The following is a 14,566-nucleotide window of genomic DNA, read 5'->3' as shown; positions in this document are numbered from 1 at the left end:
TGCCTTCAGAGCCACAAACAAACCTGTGCGTGTGTGTGTGTGTGTGTGTGTGTGTGTGTGTGTGTGTGTGTGTGTGTGTGTGTGTGTGTGTGTGTGTGTGTGTGTGTGTGTCTGTGTGTGTGTGTGTGTGTCTGTGTGTGTGTGTGTGTGTGTTTGTGTGTGTGTAGAGAGAGAGGCACAACCAAAGCTGTGTTCACATTGTAGGTGCTTTAGAGTGGTTTTGGATTTTTGCTGACATTGAGCTTGAGTCTCTGCCTGTTAGAGTGAAAACAGAAAATTCATGCAGAAGGAAAAACTCTAATTAATTTAGATAAAAGAACTTAGGCACACAGACATTTCTAAAATTCAGCCTGAGTATGCATTTTGTTCAACTTTTATTCAGTCACAATTGCGAACATTGAAATGACTTAATCAGTGCAACTGGGAGATATATACAGTTATGTAAGCCTTTTGCAAGAGTGTATTTATTATCTGTAGCGTAGTGTAAGTTAGTTTTGCAAGAAACCCAGTCGTGAAATTTTGATTTATGTTATCTTGTTTGCAGTGGTCAAACATAATTCTCCAAACTAATGAAGAAGAAAAGGGAAACAAAGAATACAAGAGCTACAATAGATTATTCTAAACAAAACAGTTTTTGAAGACACAATATCTGAATGCACATTCGGTATTGCAAAAGGCTTCAGGAGAACACAGAACAGTTAATGGACATTAAGTTATTATTTTGTGTGACAGCCAGGAACAATAATTCTTTAAAGTGATACTCCGGGATGGAACAAGTTGGGTCCTATCACAAGGTTTAGGGCAGAAATTACCCCTACAGCAGTGATTTTGTGCAGCAGAAGCCCAGGGCGCACGCACCAAACACCCCCTCCTTGCTCCTCTGCTGGTTTCCTCTGCACTCAGACGGGGCCATATTTTACTTGACCAAAAACACAAATAAACGGACTCCCACCAAAAAACTCTGATATCGGTCTGCATTCACGCTTTATTTAGAGAATTTCAGCGCATTACTTTCACACAAAAACACTGCTAAATAAGGCTCTAGTTCTCATCGTGTCTCTTCGTCCTGGCAGACTACCTGCGTTTGTTTCTATCTGGCACCCCGCGTGCGCGGACTGATACACTAAGCGGCGAGCGCCTCGTGCCAGCTGTGGCTCTGCAGTGGAATGTAGCGCTGTTTTACGACACAATGAGAACTAGAGCCTTATTTTGCTGTGTTTTTGTATGAAGGTAACACACTGAAAATTCTCTAAATAAAGCGTGAATGCAGACCGATATCAGATTTTTTTGGTGGGAGTCCGTTTATTTGTGTTTTGGTCAAGAAAAATATGGCCCTGTCTGAGTGCAGAGGAAAGCTGCTGACGAGCAGGGAGGGGGTGTTTGGTGCGAGCACTCTGGGCTTCTGCTGCACAAAATCAATACTGTAGGGGTAATTTCTGCCCTAAACCTTGTGATAGGACCCAACTTGTTCCATCCCGGAGTATCACTTTAAGGTGAAACTGAAGTGATATTTCTGACCTTTTTGTCAAACCTCAGAATTTAATCTCAGAACCTGGACTTTTTTTTCTCAAATTTTGATTTTGATCGAGAGATGGGTATTGAAAAGAGTTCATTGATACCAATGCCATTATCAGTTCAGCTTATCTGATTCTTTATAGATTCCCTTATCACTTCCTCCTCTGAATATTTTGTGTACAAAAAGCAGGCTTTTTGGTTTTTCTGTGTCAGTAACATTTTATTGAGTTTATAAGTTAATAGATATTGAATTGGTCACTGGATATCACTGGATATAAATAAATGATAATAAGTAAAAAAAAAATCTCTGTGCAAGACGTATGGTCCAGCTGCTTTAGTCATCAAGGGAATTGATGTTGATGGTTGAAACAATTTTTTTTCAATAACCATCCCTGCTTTGATCTCAGAATTTTGACAGAAATCTGAGACCAGAGGCAGAATTTGGTTCTCTGGTACAACTATGGATTTGGCTACAGCTCAGTGTTGTGACATAAATCTCATTATTGCTATATCTTTTCATGGTTCTGACTTTAACATTAGAACCGTGGGAGAAAAAGAACAAAATATAAGATATTTCTTTTCTACTATCCTGTCTTTCCAAAAAGAATTCAGTGGCCTTCATTGTCTTAATTACGAATAAAAAAAATCTAAATCTGTCCCGTCCTGATCTTTTCTGTATATCATGTTTGTGTCCTCAGGTCCACACAGCACCATCTCTCGCTGCCCTCCCAATGAGTACCAGTGTGGAGGAACTGAACTCTGCATCCACATGAGCAAACTGTGCAACGGAGCTCCAGACTGCACAGACGGCTGGGATGAGGGCCCTCACTGCAGAGGTATCACTGTCAGACAGCCACCGCACAAAGAATCATGCATTTTTCATAACATGCAAATCGAGTGTTAGAGAATGTCCAGACTCATGATGGAAGAGATGGAGGATGTCTGTCTGTATTACAGTCGATCTGTCTGTCTCTTTCTTATCACAAATTTCTCACCTCTGAAGTCTTCACATTGTGAAGTATTGGTGAAGTCACAGTGACAGATTGGTTTACCACATCCACAGAAAAATATTGAATGATGTATGTTATGTGTTAAAGGATACTGAATGTGTTTTTCCTCTAATCAATCCTCATAATAGGTCTTTAATATCTGATATGCTGTCTGTGCAGGTCATGAAGTTATTCTGTCATGGCGATAAAAAAAGGAACACTGTCACTTTGAAACCAGAAATTAGGAAGCATTTTATAAAGCGGTGAAGAAATACAGTGTCCCTTTTAAGAAAGTGCTGATCTGGCTGAACACAGTGGGAGGAAGTTGAATATGTAAGAGTGCTACTGTGCCTGCACTGGAGTGATTAATTATGACTGGAAAGGGGTAAAGGTCTGAGGGGAATGTCAACCTCTATATGAGGTCATGTCAGTCCAACAAGAAGTGCAACTCTGAGTCCTAATAGTATGAAATCCTAACCACAAGTTTCATCAATTTCAAACCAGCCAGCAACCATCATCACTCCTACACCTCTTCTATACACCCTGGAGAAGATACTTTTCTATTTGACACTATCAATATCCAAACTTCCCATCTCATCTTCCACCAAAACAAATCCCACCAATAAAAACTGTCTGAAATTAAACTGAAGATTTGATTATTATTCTATCCCCAGGCTCCAAGAATTTGATTGGCACAGCTTGTGCAACCATCCTTTCAATATCTGATTATTTTCCGCATCACACCTCGAGATAAAAGATGAGTTGGTATAAAATATTTATTAAAGGAACATGGAGAGAGGCATGGGAAGAGCATCAATTTTTCATGTGTTTTCAGGCTGACTGGAGGTGGAATGGACTTTTGTGGACAAGTGTGTGTCTCTGTGTGTGTGAGAGAGAGAGACACACACAAAAATCCGTCCATGCTTTTGCTGACTAACAGCAACGCTTTCTGGGTTCAAATTTGGTTTCAGGGTTAGAGTGAGGTTAAAGTGCTCGGAAATGTGTTTAGTTTATATCTTTATTTAAAACAAGCTGTTCTCCAAAATGTCTCAGGTCGTTTAATGTTGCTTCATTTTCTCCTAAAATCAAACATTTAGTGTTATGTGTCACTGTAAGTTGTTTACATTGCTGCCCATGTCGGTTTTGCACACACATCTCGGTTTAGTGCCCAGACTTGTTTTGGAAAATTCCGGGCATGTCTGTAATTTGACCTGTGGTTGTCCCAGCGAGCCTCTGGGGAGCAGCAGGGAGATGTGTGTGCCTTATATAATATTCTGCTTTATGTGTGGATTGACATCAGGGAACTGTATTTTTTTTTTCTGGTGGATGGTGGTCTTGTCAAGCAGATAAGGCTGCTTGAATCTGCTGAGTTTCATGGTTTACTTTTCTCTTGTTCAGCAGTTTGAAGCTGTTCAAGCTCAAGTTTAACTTTGCTATTGATTTAAGAAAATGTGTTTTGTCAGTTCTTCAGAAATAAAGTGGGCACAGGACAGCACAAGTACCACACTGTGGGTGTTCTTTCATCCTTAAAGTGTGGAGAAATTGTTGCTCCCACTCCTCTCTGTCTCTCCGGAGGTGTTGCATTAGTGTGAATCTTCCCCCCTTGGTTTATGGGCAAAGTGAATCACTTGGGACTGATAGATCTCAGCCTGGGTTGACACAACGGTGTTTGTTTGACCATGACTCACCGTATCTCTCAGGATCTGCACTGCACTGTCAAAAACTCTGCATTCAATTATGTGACAGTCAGCTGACTGGAAGGTGTGATTGTAGCGTTAAGTGTCTGTGCCCGGGCTTTATTTGATCTGTGTGTGTGTGTGTGTGTGTGTGTGTTTGTGTGTGTGTGTGTGTGTGTGTGTGTGTGTGTGTGTGTGTGTGTGTGTGTGTGTGTGTCTCTTGAGATGTGAGGGTTGGAGTGCAGCTATTGATTTTGAGGGTAGGGCAGTGGCACCTCTATTGTGGCTCTGGCCTTTCAGTTGGAATCTTTTTATCTCATATTTTTTTCACTGTAAGATAAAAATCCTCCTCCCACAAAAACCATCTTATGTATTGATTTAAAATATTAAAGTGGAAAATCTGACTTCTTGTTTGCCAGTAGTGTAATGCGACAAAGTATAGAGATCTTAAGTATTTCCTGGGGGTTCCTGTAAACTTCCACTTTCACTAAACCGACTTTGCTAAATAAAATCTAAACTGAAATTCCATTTCCCTCAGAATCCTAAATCCTAATTACTCAAAATATGGCAATATTGGAAAAAACTGACATTGCGATTTTTTGGGGGGTTGCGATATATTGCGATATATATTGCGATATTAAAAAAAAAAATCACCAGATGACTTGAATAGCTCAGTTTGGGAAGAATTTGGTTGACTCACGATAACACCACTGTATTCCTATAATACAGTTTAATCCAGGCTAAGGGGGTTTATCTGTAAATGATGAAGATTGCTGTATATGAAAGGGATCCAGGAGGCCATGTCTCTGTACAAAATAGAATAGGTTTCAATTTCAGTTGTTTTTTTTCCATTTCTCCAATAAATGGGGGAAATGCGATAGTCGCATCACATGCGCTATGTGACTATTGCGCATGCGCATATTGCGATGGCGATGTTTAAACGATATATTGTGCAGGCCTAACTCAGAATACGATCCAGTCATAATATATTGATAATTAAAAATGAAAGAGCATGTCTGTGTTGCCCCTTCATATACTGAGAGCTTGAGTTAGCTTCTTTCATAATTGAATAAATACAGTCAGCAGTTGACTGTAGCCTAGCATGTTTCTTCAGACAGTTTGACCAGCACATTGTGGCTAGCACAATTACCAGTGATATTTAACTGGCACAACCCCTACTTCAGAAAAACTGAAATATTATTGTAAGTACAAAAAAATTGAGATATTTCAAACTTTTTACTTAAATAGTATCAGAAAATCTGAATTTCACAGCCGCCAAAATCACTTTCTGGAGTGAGAGTCTCCCTATTTTTTCTGAAGTATGTTTTTTTTGGTACTTAATCCACTACTAATGTCACCAACTCAGAGGCAACTCTTACACGTAGATGTTCTTATTACTGACATTAAACAGTTGCATGATCATAGCTCAGCCAAAATTATACAAAGAAATCTGTTGATACCAAATATATGGCTTAACGATTGATGATACAGTTTCTAATAAAGTTGGATTGAACTGTAAACTTCGAGGTGCGTGTAGGAAATGTAGGCTCAATTTTCTTGTAGTACCATCAAAGCCATGATAAAGTTATGATTCAGATTTCAGGACACTTGTGTATTTTCCAGATGAAGGTAGATCAGTGTTTTGCTTATATTACAGACCTGTGTGTCTGTGTCTGCTGCTAAATTTGTCCTGCTCAACCTTCGTATAACCTCTGTGTTTCAGACACATCCATTGTAGAGTGGTAGGTTTGCTCTGAAGCATCCCTCTCTTGTAAAACAACACCTGAAAAACTTGAAAGTTCTGTGCTTTAAGAGTGGTTTTCAATGATACTGTGGGAATGGTCGACAGTGGGAGCACATGTAGGATTAGGTAACACAGTTTTGTGATGCAGCAGAGCTTTTTGTTGTATGCAGTCACAGGGAACCCTCTTAATGCTCTGTGGTAGTTTTAACTAAAGCCAGTAACTCTAAACAGATGTAACTAACTAAAGTTAAACTAAGCACAGTGTGCAGATGTGGAAAAGGAAACACAAGTGTTTTTCTATATCTGCATACTTTTGTTATTGTACTGAGCTTTTGCTCACTTATGATCTATTTGTTGTCTTAGATGGGCCTCATTCCTAAAATCATCGCTCTCTCTTGTGTGCGGAAACAGTTAAATGTTTCTTCTTCTTTTTATTTTTAAGGAACAGAGAAACTTAATGTGAGAGACATGCAGCTTTTGAACTGCTGATATAAATTCCAAACACATTCGACAACATCAACCGTAGATCAAATCTCATGACGGTTTTAATGCTGATTAATGAAGAGCTGATGGGTCCCTGAGATGACTGCTTATTATTTGTGTGCCTTGTTGGCAGGAGGAGGCCAAAGAGAGTGTAGGTCAACAATTTAGCCACATACATCAAATATTCAAGCACTTCATCACCAAGCTGAGCTGTAAATATTCTTAAAATGTAGCAGCTTAACATTATGTCCTCAAACTTCCCCAGCTTTAGCAGCACATGCCTCTTCTCACACACTTCTCTGTGTCTTCAGCCAGAAATCACAAGGTGTTCTCTGAATACTTACTCCCATCTTTAGCCCCTCACTCCTCCTTTTCTTTGTCTTTTTACAGAGTTTATTTCCAACTGTTCTCTTGCCGGGTGTCAGGAAAACTGTGCGGTGACTCCAGCTGGGCCTGCTTGTTACTGTAAGAACGGCTTTGAGATCAGTCCAGATGGAAAGACATGCAAAGGTGAGTTTCTCTAAGCACTGGCCACCCTCTGGCCCTCCGTGAAAGCTGTGGTTAAGCATGTGCTGCAGCAATTTTGCCGATAAACCTGGAAAAATGAAACATCTGGGCGTTTTATTCCTGCATTAAGGGGAGGGGGAGTATTTTTCAATTGCAGGATGAAGAGATGTAATGTACTCACAACTCAGTGTGCTCTCATGCATTGAAAAGAAGCTTAGTGCTGTTTGCCTATATGATGACTGTGTCCCAATTAGTTCTTGGGCCCTTTGTTGGCCCAGAATTGTACCAGCGTTGACTCAGATTCTGTAAAAAGTTAATCAAATGAAGAGCACACAGGCAGTAGTTCAGGGGGTGTGGGAGTTTGGAGTATTTCCCACATTCAAAAACACTGAAAGATTAGCAGGCATTGAGGTCATGGACTGGCATCAACAGAAACACCAAAAAAACTATTGATACACTGGTCAACTAGTGCAACAGGCTCTCTCTGGTAATTTAAGCAAGTATTTGGATAGCTGGATGGTTTTATTTGTGTGTTTAGTCTGTCTTATTTTAACAATAGGACCATCTGTTATTTCTGTTGGGTAGATTTTGATGAGTGCAGTGTGTATGGGACCTGCAGTCAGACCTGTACCAACACTGAAGGCTCCTACACCTGCTCCTGTGTGGAGGGCTACCTGTCCCAGCCAGACAACCGCTCCTGCAAAGCCAAGAATGGTGAGTAGCTGCAGGCAGCATAGACAAAAAACCGTCAGCTGGATTTGAGGAGCAGTTTTTTTCCCCCTTCTTTCTTACTGTTAGGCTTCAACTGTTCCCATGTTGCTTTGCAGTGCCAGTAGACCGGCTGCCTGTCCTGTTGATTGCCAACTCACAGAACATCCAGGCCACCTCCCTGAGCGGCACTACTGTTCACAGCCTGCTGTCCACCAGCACTAAACAAACTACTGCCATGGACTTCCTCTATGCACAGGAGACCGTCTGCTGGATCCACGTGGGAGATGCACCCTCATCCACACATCTCAAATGTGCCAAGATCCCCAACCTGAAGAGCTTCACGGAGGAGAGAGTGATCAACATCTCACTGAGTCTGCACCGTGAGTACATTGTGGTCATTTAAGTAAAATAGCTTACTAATGTTCTGTGTAAAAAGATGGACAAAACGACAGCCTCCTTAAAGTGAAGCCAACGCATTTGGCACTCCCCCCTAGTGGCTGCCTGCAGTACAGGGGATGATAAACTTTTGTCAAGAATTCTCTCTGTTATGACAGGAATTTTTTTATTTGTTTTTTATTTTTTTTTTTAAAGTTATTATTGGGCTTTTTATGCCTTCAATTAGAGAGGACATGACAGTTGACAGAGCAGGAAACAAGATGAGAATGAGAATGACCTGCAGGAAACAGGCCTCAGGCCATATTCAAACCTCGGCGTCCCACTCAAGTGCAAACCGTATGAGGGATGACCTAGACTCTTTGGCCATCTGTAAAGATAGTATGTATGTATGTATGTATTTTTTAGATACATTTTAAGGTTATTGTTATTTTGTGCTTAAATGAAAAGGGCTGTGATTTCATGATTGACAGATAAGGCTCCTGCAGGATTCTTTAGCAGAGAAGAGTTAAAGAGGAGAGAAGAAATTACAAAAAAGCTAACAGAAGAGTGATTGAAGTGTCCATATTGGTTAGCACTAACTTAACAATATAATGTGGCTCTGCTGTTGACTGTACGGACTTGGGGGAACTTCATCATTGTGAGCGCATAGCGGCTATGTTTTGGCCTCACTTTTGAACAATGGGAAGGAACAAAGGAACCTGGCCCATTTTTATGTACAGTGTGTCATTCAACTGGTATTAGTCAAAGGTGTGATGTGCAGAGGCAGGAGTAAACTATGTGATAAACTCCTCATGCCGAACTTTCTTTGATGGCAAAAAAGGTTGCCTCATAAATGTGTGTATTTGTGTGGGTATTATTTCATCATAGTGGCCTTGTGTATCTGTCTAGTGCTTGTGCCTCATGACATCTAACCAAAAAATTCAGACTTACTGGGCTCTTGACTTTCCAAAGTATGGCTCACATTTTAGAAAGTAGTGTTACAGAGCTCTGCCTGAAACTTCTGACCTCGGATGCTGCTCCCTTGAATGCCTGTGTTTGTCTGATTTGCAAAAAAAGAATTCCTGGAAAATATATATCCAGAAGTGAACTGTGCATAAACACCTGTGGAATAGATGTGTCCTCAGCTCCTCTTGTGCAAGAACTGTGAGTCAGGCTTATTGTTGTGGCTGCACATTAAAAGCAGCTGTACTTTTCCATGACTTCAGTTTCTTTTCAGAAACACTTCTGTCTGTTTTCTTGTTAAACTGAAACCAAAAGTGGACTGTGGACTTCTAAGGAAACATGATCGATCACAGATGAGGTGTGCGTGTGCTCCTCTTGAGTACGGACTAGCTGCACGTCCACAGCCTGCGTATCCAGCTTATATGTGCACCCATCACTTATTCCAACAACATTCAAACCCATATTCCTGGCCATGTTTTAGCTTTTGGGCAGCTTTTGTTCTTTGTTAGTCTGAGGCAAAGCAGCTCCAGAAACAACACATTTGAGCAAACAATAAAAATGAGTCACTTTACTGTCTTCTTGGAAGTTGATCACTCAGATTGTTTGAAACTATCTGCATTGTCACTCTTACCTGCAGGTATTCATTAGAGGACTTCATAAAACATTTAATTTCTTGACATCTCTGTCATCATGTTCATATTTTCCACCCAGTCTGCTTCTGACTTAAACACAAGCCAGCAGAAAACAAAATCAACAATAGCCCTACAACCATGTAATCAAGGGTCTGGTATGTAATTGGTTGGCTTCTGCATCCTGATTGGAATGATGCTCTGAGACCGAGACTCTCACACTTTCTGCACCATCGTTTATTCTGGCACCGGGGGCGTGATTGTAAATCTTACATCAAACATTGACTATAAGGTAATTAAACACACCTTTCACAGACTTAAAGACAGACAGACGAACAGACATATGGGGTCAAAGCCTATCCTAGCGTCTGTAAAGCATACAACACAAGTTAGCATTACTTGCTTTATATGTTAACCTGGCTCACAGGCTGTTAAAATAACTAATTTAGGAGACATTTAAATCAAGCCAATACTCTGACATGAAGCAAAACAGTAAAATTTATGGTAAGCAACAATGGACACACTGAAGACTACAATGAGAAAGAGTATAGTTAAGGATTCAAACTGCAGCCAAACAATAGACAACCACTTCTCCCAAAGGAGAAGAAAGGAGAGGGAAAGTAGAGAAATAACCAGAAAGAAGGACCCACAAAATAAATCGAACACACAGGAAGGAGGATCTGAGAATCACAATACTTATGCATAATGGAGGTCTGAGGTCCACATAGTTATATGAAAACTTAAAATGGTGTACATTAAAATGACATTTATCAAAAAGTGGATGCATGAGGAAATGGATATTTTTCACTCGGTCTTAAAGAAAACCAGTCTTTAGACTTGTAACAGTATTTGCTTCCCTTGGAATATGACCTAAAATAAACTTAATATACTTATTTACTTACTAAAACCTGAGGCTAGCATGGTCTAACACAGGAAACTATTGGAGCCCTAGTAGGCAGCATTTCCTCCAACCAGAGCCATTATTTAACACTGTGTTGAAATTATTCTTTTAGAAAGGGGCATCATAGTAAAAAATCTAAGTAGGCTGTCATAGTCAGCAGCTGGCACACACTAAATGCATTGTTGTTTGTTTTAAGAAATGAAATAACTTGTATGTGACTTAAAACTATCAACCTTTTCATTAGCTAAACCAACACTTAAAGCTCCTGTGAGGACTTTTCAGTTTGTGTTGATTTTGGAACCCATTGCAGTCTCAATAAACTAATTATATACATACTTAAGTCTTGTTATAAGACAAAAAATCTTGACCCCCTGTCTTTTAACATATTAATGCTGAACCCTTGTGGTGGAAAAAGTTAACTCTTTTGTATTCAGCATGCCATCAGCTACCCCCTCACAACAACAAACAGCAGTCCTGTTGCTGAGGGTTTTGTTTTACTAAGTAGGTATTCAAACAGCATCACCAGTAATTTTCATAAGAACACAGAATAAAGAGAACTAACAGGAGCTTTAGAAGTCCAATGAACTGTTTTTTGATTAGATTTTTCAAACAGTTTTGAACATTTCTTTCATAAAAGATATGAGTGATTAAATTTGATATCAATGCTGAAAGTTTTGAATGCGTAACCCCAACTTTCTACCACTGCTCAAAGTCAGGTTGCTCAGTTTTTTTGCTGTTTATTTGCTCACATTATTAATGACCACATCCACTCAGTGTGCAGCAGCTTGTCTCTGTTAAATTTGCTTCTTTTACAAAGCTGAGATGGCATTATTGTAATAGAAACGACTTTCTCAGTGCTGACCATCAGAGGAAATGAAAATACAGATTGATGACAGTCGGGAAGTCTTGCATAAGCACACACAATGTGGTTAAGCTGTCATTTGGAAATATCTTCATTTGAGATCAGATGACATCAGACGAACTTTGTACTGTGAAAATAAAGCATGAGGCATTGTGGTTTGCTTCATATAATTTATATCAATATCAAGTCTGCTGGATTTCTCAGTCTATTTTGAGCATTTATGCCTCTTTTTAACACATTATAAAGAAAACCCTTCATCATGCTGGATAACTGGCATCATAACAGCCTCTTGAAATTACAGAGACAGTGCCACATTAATACACAGATTCAGTTAAAGGACTCGTGTATTTGTGCTTGGTAATTATGATCAGCTTGACTGAAAAACAAGGATTGTCACTGGTGCTATAATCGTGCAGCTTTGCCCAGAATCTTAGCTTCCATTGGACAACACTATTTAAGAACCAGAAAAATCTGCAGGAAATTCCAGCAGCTTTAGCTGGGTTCTCCTCGGCTGTCCCCCACACATGCAAACTCCCACACACACTGCAGCATTCGCTCTTAAACACACACTCAGAAATATTATGTGCAAACAGATGGATAAAACAGAGAACTGGCTGCCTTAAAGAGAATGAACAGGATGCTTATCATCAATAATAAAGGATGAGAGCCACACTGATGGGTGTGAGGCAAAGAATTCCAGTTAAAGAGCGTATATATTCAAAGATTAAAAAAACAGGAGTGATTTTTTTTCTGCAGAGTAAGAGCAAACAAACCCCAGACACAGACGAGTATTATGTCTGACACAAAATGTAAACCTTTGTGTTTATGATGACTATTACAAGTGATGTCTGCGGGGCTGCATCCACCGGTGGAAACAGCGTGCTTAGTGTCAGCAAGAAAAGAAAATAGACAACACAAATAGACAGGTTTTTGTCATCTGCCCCTGTCCATGATCTTGAGTGACAGCAGAGACAGCAGAACTGGTCTTCAGGTCTGGTCGATGGTGTGTGCGTGTGACGGTACAGGAGGAGCAGGTTTATGCCCACAGTCAGCGTGGAAGAAGCCCAAAGCAACCAATAGCAGGGGTGTGCACACAGGAAGTGATGCGCTTGTGGTTACAGTGACTCATGACCTCTGTATGCCACCAGGAGATGTCCAGATGTGTCCCAACCCAACCCCACCTCCTACTCTCTCTTCTCCTTTCTCTTTATTTGTCTCTTTTATTACAGTCCCTTGGACTTTTTTCTTTGTCTGATTTTCTGCAAATATACAATTAGTCTCATTCTATATTTGTCAGTGTCTGTTTCTCGCCATAGTCAATTATGCATGTCACTCAGAGTCTTTGTAAGTTGTTAAAAAGTTGTGATGTGAGACCCATGTGAAAATAAAAAATGTAGTTCAACCACTTTCACTCTCTATTAAAATATTAGATGATGTATACAAGTATAAAACAATGCCAAATCAGCCTCTAACACTGCAATTCTGCAACAGCGTTGGAAGTTAGTTTTGCTATCAAGGGTTTGTGTTTGTACACTTCCACGAGAAACAGCCTGATGTTGGTATTCCTGTGTGATCACACACCACGTTACATCATGCAGGAGCGTGAGAGCCCTCATACCTCCCTAAATTGGAGGGAGAAACAAACTTTGACCCAGTGTTCTCCTCAGATCTGCTTCTTTATTAGATTCTTTTCAGCGTAAATTTCAGGGTAACACATATAAAAGGAGGACTGACTGAGTCCTAGAAAGACAGACAGGCAGATTGGATGAGAAAAACCATGTTTGTACTATAATCACAGTGCGTTTTCAATAATTGCTGTTGTTACTAAATAACTTTGAGGCACTGTGGTTCATGTTATCTATTCTACATTTCCTCATAATTTTGTCATAATATTTGGTGGAAAAATGGATGCCTTTAATTGTTCAGACATCATATGGTTAAATAGTTCTTCAAATACAGATGAGGTACTCTGCTAGTTTCAGTTTAATCAGTTATTCATTCAGTCTGTCATATTGCCGGAGAGAGCGCTCCCTGTGGGGAACCTAGCAATGAAACTGAGATGGCTTTACATTCAGTAGTGGAAGCTCATGCGTCACACTATGCACAGAAGGCCTAATCCCAGAGCTGTCACTAAGCTTCCCTCTCTGCCTGTACTGTAAGAGCTTCAGTACCTGCTTGCCTGCACAGTGAGCCACAGCGTGCTGCTTAGCACAGACACTGGCCTGAAATCTCCTTAAGAGGTCATGTGCTGTTAAAAGGCAGGCCAGTCAGCACATTTTCAAATCTTCCCTCAATTCAAAACCTTATTCAGCTTTAAACCCCCTCACCCCCTGAGCTTTCAGGATAGGAACCTATCACATTTGAAAGAATGTGGTACCGGTTCCAATGCCCGGTACCTGGCAATCAGTACCTATCTCAATCTTCGGTACTTTTGTGTGTGTTAATGTGGTAAAAAAACATAAAAAAACTCAAAGATTTTCAATTGTACATATTTATTTCTTAGTATATAGACTTAAATTGCTGTTTCATGTCCAGCATGGAAAATTGCCTACTCCTCCCCTCTCTCACAATCACAAGAATGTGTTAGGTACCCAAAAATGGTACTTCTTGATTTTGCATGAATTGGTATTCTGTGCTACAGACAGAATCCAGTTGGTACCTATATAAGTACCTTTGGTACCCATCCCTACTGAGGTATGAAATAGATTTCTGCCTTAAGTGCTTCAAGTTATCCACTTTTTCCTGTCAAGCTCTGTATTCCTCCTGGATCCTTACAAAACCACACACTAAATTTGTGTTTTTTGTTTTTCCTCCTCCCGCCTGTGTTTTTCTTATGTGACGCCTTCGCCAGATGCTTGAGGGAGTGTTTTGGACTGCGGGAGTTTGGCGAGGGGAAGTGGGGGTTGGGGTGCTGGGGTGGTTAAAGTTTCAATCACAGTTAAAAAATGTCAGGACTCATATCAACTCCTTCAAATGTAAATCCAGTGGTCTCACTACAGCATTGTTTTTTTGTGTGTCTGTGGCCTCTTAAGACCAGCAGGTTCCTCTGTAAAATGTATGCCCCACTATTTTACTCTTCTAAGAAGTAAACTCTGCCCTACAGCATCTCTACATCATGAATACTTTTTCTAAAAACTCACTCAGCTGTTGTTTTTCTTGATCCAACAAGGAGCAGAGGGACAAACAAGAACACACGAAGAAAACAAGTTGT

At 40.2% G+C, this 14,566-nt stretch overlaps 1 protein-coding gene across 2 annotated transcripts in view; it reads left to right on the top strand.

The window, feature by feature from the left end:
* LOC141788454 (low-density lipoprotein receptor-related protein 1-like) overlaps positions 1-14,566 on the top strand; it is a 103,660-nt gene that overhangs the window by 32,799 nt on the left and 56,295 nt on the right. For both annotated transcript variants that reach the window (XM_074667338.1, XM_074667337.1), the window contains exons 3-6: positions 2,214-2,351; positions 6,798-6,917; positions 7,500-7,628; positions 7,742-8,005. In XM_074667338.1, the coding sequence (XP_074523439.1) occupies positions 2,214-2,351; positions 6,798-6,917; positions 7,500-7,628; positions 7,742-8,005 (651 nt within the window). The remainder of the gene's footprint in view (positions 1-2,213; positions 2,352-6,797; positions 6,918-7,499; positions 7,629-7,741; positions 8,006-14,566) is intronic.

Source organism: Halichoeres trimaculatus, unplaced genomic scaffold (assembly GCF_033239565.1).
Source record: "Halichoeres trimaculatus isolate MK-OKI-2021-1 unplaced genomic scaffold, fHalTri1.1 fHalTri1_scaffold_1, whole genome shotgun sequence".
Lineage (NCBI taxonomy): Eukaryota > Metazoa > Chordata > Actinopteri > Labriformes > Labridae > Halichoeres > Halichoeres trimaculatus.
Note: the sequence above shows the minus strand (reverse complement) of the source record. Positions and strands in the feature narration are given on the sequence as shown.